General features: G+C 42.1%; 1 protein-coding gene across 1 annotated transcript in view; it reads left to right on the forward strand.

The window, feature by feature from the left end:
- The window catches only part of cplx3b (complexin 3b), a 6,238-nt gene extending 1,777 nt beyond the window's left edge, over positions 1 to 4,461 (forward strand). Inside the window, exons 2-3 of the mRNA XM_023429599.1 lie at positions 1,396 to 1,483; positions 1,707 to 4,461. Of these exons, the coding sequence (XP_023285367.1) occupies positions 1,396 to 1,483; positions 1,707 to 1,931 (313 nt within the window). The 3' untranslated portion in view covers positions 1,932 to 4,461. The remainder of the gene's footprint in view (positions 1 to 1,395; positions 1,484 to 1,706) is intronic.
- Positions 4,462 to 4,807: the final 346 nt, after the last annotated feature.

The raw sequence follows: 4,807 nt of genomic DNA on the forward strand, positions 1-4,807 counted from the left end.
GGGGGGGGGGGGGGGGGGGGGGGTGAGGGCTGCTCACACTGGCATGTCACATGTAGACATTTTATCACCCTTAGCACCCGGGCCACAGTGACAACCCTGGTCATCTGAACGTCCTTGAGAGGGGAAGACACAAAGCTCTGCTCATTGGCTGCAAGTCAACGCTGCATGGGCCTATGTGCCGTTTGGTGTTTGGCACGCTCACGTTAATACAAAGTGAACTCTGCATCTTCAGATAAAACGACCTTCCCCTGACACATTGGGTGCAAACCCTTCACAAACCATACCCCACCACCACCACCACCCCCCTGCCTTTAGATTATGCTGCTGATTTGATCATCGTAGGCGTACAGTGCAACCTCTGCCACTGTAGCTTTGCTTTGAAGAACATCATCTAGGAGGGTTTATTCTGCTATATGTTCCTTCTGCGTCTCACTGACTGTAATAAAATGTGGTCTTTTTCTCTCGGCATTCATGCTATATTTGACCGCAGGCCAGAGCAGCAAGTTTGTTCAGCGTTATGTCACGTTGTTGACTCACGACGTCGGAGGCATTTCAGCAAATTTAGCAATTTACACGGGGCAATTGTGAACTACAGTGAAGCCATAAATATTCCAGTGATGTTGAATGGAGAGAGCATTATTGCCAGCAGCCTGTTGCCTGCCCTCTGCTGGAGGCATCACACACTGTAGGCCGGCTTGTTTACAGGAGATGAGTTTCAAGAAACACATGACACAACACTCATTTAAAAAAAATAATATCTCAACACCTCCCTCATAGAAGTCAGACTTATTGGTTGAAGATAGTTGGAGTAGATCTTTCACTTCTTCGATCGTTCAGCCTAAACTGCCCCTGTGCTCTTTTGAGCATCTCCAGGCTTAAAAGATGAGAACACAATGAAACTCTGACGTTTAATATTGGCTCTGCAGAGAGGGAGTTGAGTCCAGTATATGTATGGAATGGCTTGACAGGGTAGTGACAGTGAGTCCGCAGTTAGTAGGTTTCCTCTGGCAGTCCAACGTCCCAAAAGGCCTGAAATCCCTCAGAGGAGTGCTGGACTGACAGGATGCCACATCTGGGGTTCCTAAACATAAGCAGAACATCTCTTCCTGCTCTTTGTCCCCACGGCATCACTGCTGCTGCTGCTGCTGCTGCTGCTCCGCCTTCTGCTGGTTCTGTGCTCAGTAGTTGGAGCTAAGAGAACACATGGTGATGCTCCAAGGCCTCCAGGGTCCAAATCCAGTAAGGGGCCTTTTGATGCTCTTTTTTTTCTCTTTTTTTTTTCTTTTCGCAGCGTGTGTGGTGCTTGGAGTTTGAAATGTTACTTTACGTAGGTGAAAGGTCTGATCTAAATCTGTATGACACCTTGAACACTATATTTTTTCACCTTTCTTGCAGACAAGAACGAGAAGCCCATTTCGCCCAGAAGAAAGCTGAGAGAGCTACAGTTAGAAGTCATTTCCGGGACAAGTACCGGTTACCAAAGGTAAACTAATCCCGCTCTGCTTTTGTAGAGAAAAGTAAAGACAATATATCCTCGGACTGAATAACAGAATCACTGCATTTTTAAAGGTTGTTCTTGTAATCTACTCCTATAAACTGTGGTGGGATTTGAACCTTTTGTTTTAAAGTCTTTGGTTTCTCCTGTCCTGTTTGGCTGTGTCAATACGGACATTCACGTATACATGTGTCTTGTGCATCTACCTCAGAACGAGACAGATGAGACCCAGATCCAGCAGGCGGGGGACGACGTGGTGTTGCCCACAGAGTTGGCCAAGATGATTGCTGAAGACAACCAGGAGGAGGCACACAAGCAGTCGATGCTGGGCCAGCTGTCCAACATCCAGAATGTGGACATGGACCAGCTGAAAGACAAAGCCCAAGCCACACTGGAAGACCTCAAAAAGCAGACGGAGAATTGCAGTCTCATGTGATTTGGCCAACTCCGTGTCTCAGAAGATTAGTTTTACTTGTACAAATATTTTTCAGAGGCAGAGCTGCTCTAGAGATAGAAATATTCTTGTTGCTTCAGTGGAATGTCAGTTGGCAGAGCCACATAATAACAGTTTTTCTAGCTGTGCAAAGTTAGACAGACGCCCTGCGGAAAAGAAAGTAAAAGATGAGGAAGCTGAGCTTTTGAAAACTGGGGCTCATATTTCTAACTGGAAAGAAAAGAGTTCTTTGTCTTCTAGGTGAGGTAGTTTTTATTGACTTTTCCTGTTGACCTTCAAACTTCCTATAAGTCATGAATGTCATTCATATTTTTATTGAAATTAGCTAACTTGCACTCTGAAAGACTGCGGTTCCTTGGCTCCTCCCATTGATTTAACCAATAAGATTATTTCTGCATTTAGAACAACTCCTCCTCTGAGAAAAACTTTGTCCAGTGCATCAAACCCTTACATTCCCTCACCCCTCTCTCTCTCTCTCTCTCTCTCTCTCTCTGTACCTCATGTGACCAGCGATAACACAATATGATCCTGCAGCTGAGGCCTCAGGTGTGTGTGCAGGGTTTTATTGCTTCCAAACACACATCAGCTGATTTCACCGATGAACACACACATTTCCATCAGGAGAGGACACTCATCAGTAAAATCAGCTGCTTGATTGGAATGAAAACAACACACATACACAAGGCTAACACTGGCTCATGTGAGGAGCTTGTATGTGTGTTATGTTGAATTTGGTGATTTATTTTGGGATAAATACAATGGGGGGGGGGTTACATTTCACACACAAAAGCACAAAAATCTTGAAATGGGCAATATTCATTTGGAGCAACAAATGAGGCTGAGCTTTGTTGTAAGTAGCTTACTAATGAGGGACAAAAGCTCCCTGTGAGCCGCATTAATCTTACTTTTAATCTTTTCCTAAACATATCATTATAATGGCTTTTCTTTTTCTTTTTTTTTTTAGCTTTTTCTGTACTTCAGTGTGCCTTGGACGTCCGTACAAGGTTGTCATCTTTAGAGCTCCAAGATTTGTAAGCTACTTTTTACAAAAAATGACCCTCCTGTTTGCTCCTGCTACGGATTTGTATTCATTCCCTTTTTTAGTTTATAATTAAAAGCAACAAACAATTTGTCGGCAGGCACATAGGATGTCTTAAGGGCAGCCATAAGTAAATGCAGTAAAGCCTGTCCAGTAACTGTGTTCCCAAATTTTACCTATAGCATCAATATCAGCTACATAGAGAGTAAATGTGTTTTTGTGCTGCATCTAAGCAAAAAACAAAAGCTGCTCAAATGAGAGAAATGGAAATGCTTTAGAAGTTGTATGCCAAACCAACATAAAGGCGTAAATGTCAAACTGTGTAACTGAAGTGTGTGTTTAAATCCAACTACAGAGTCCACATAGAAACATTTATGTTGTATAAGATGTACTTGTATCTCCTGTTTGCCTATTATGTCAACAGCGGGTCTTCAGTCACTCCATTTTCATCAACCCGCTGGGTCTCATAGTGTCGTCGACCGTCACATGACCTTCGACCTGTCCTCCATCTCGCTGACCCCTGCGTCCCAGTGGTGCCGTTTCGTGCTGGTGGATTTTGTGTCGTTTAGACGATGTGATATGTCAAGTGGTGTCTTTGTAAAAACCTGGTCCTGTGGCTGCGAGAGCTGGTTTGTAGTGTCACACAGCGCACAGTCACTGTGGGCTGACCGCGGTGTTCTGTCTCTGCTGTTTTCTAGCCATATGTAAGCGAAGGCGAGGGGGAATTAGGAGAAGATGTTGTTGATGTTGTGTAACATTCATATACGCTACATTTTGCCGGTGTTTGATTTTATGTAGCAGTGGTGCTAAGGGTGATGTCAGCTTTGATCTCACGTCTGTCCCCACTCTGATTCCTGTTGTATTAACTGCCAAAAAACGATTATAATAGTCTTAATTTACATATTAATTATTTACATACATTGTTTTAGAGGAAACATGGGCAAAAAAATATTGCCTGTTTTCTCTAAAAATGTCCTTGCTGTAGGAGCCACACTACTGCTGAATAGATCTGGGGCAACATTCAAAAATATCCAGTGCAGTGCTTGTTGTCATGTGATAGGTGAACAGTGTATTTGTAACATTTCAATAATTTGAAGCAGAGGAAAAGTTGCAATAAGTCCTTTTATAATAAATTTATCTGTCATATTTGATGATAAGATAATATTAATGGGTGGAGCAGAAGCCATAAAACAACTGTTTGCTTTGAATGAGTGTTTATGACTTGAAATAATAATTCAATAATAATAATAATAATAGTGATAATTATAATTATAATAATTATAATAATAATGATAATGTAATTTTTGAGCTGTCATCCTGTGCAATTCATTGTTTTCAGGAAATGGCTGCCACGACTTCTTCTTGTTCTTCGGCTGGTTCTTTGTTTCACAGTATCTCTCTCATTCTGTCTCTGACAGTATTTCAGTGATTTTGGAGTTTTAACTGCAATAAACTGATTTTTAGGATAATGTACACCCTCTCTGTTTTTGTGTGACGTTTACACAGCGCAACGTCGTGTTGTATTTAGTCATTTATCAGTATCGTTAAATCTGCAGGAGCTTGAACACCAGGTGGAGACAAAAATACAGTCAGGACTAGAGAATGATCCATGAGGGAGGCTGCTGATAGAAGCTGATTGATTATTATTGACAGGTCAGAGATTTTCAATTAGTGTCAGCACAAGATGTACACAATGTAACATCTCTTATGGGGGGAAATATTCTCACTCTGTGGCGACAGAAGTCAAATAATCCATATGTACCAGTGTGGGTGAACAGCCTACTTAAAGTGAAATATTGATGCATGTTTATATGTTTAT

The sequence above is a fragment of the Seriola lalandi genome, unplaced genomic scaffold (genome assembly GCF_002814215.2).
Source record: "Seriola lalandi dorsalis isolate HSWRI2012SDOR001 ecotype SW California unplaced genomic scaffold, Sedor1 jcf7180002054898, whole genome shotgun sequence".
Taxonomy (NCBI): Eukaryota; Metazoa; Chordata; class Actinopteri; order Carangiformes; family Carangidae; genus Seriola; species Seriola lalandi.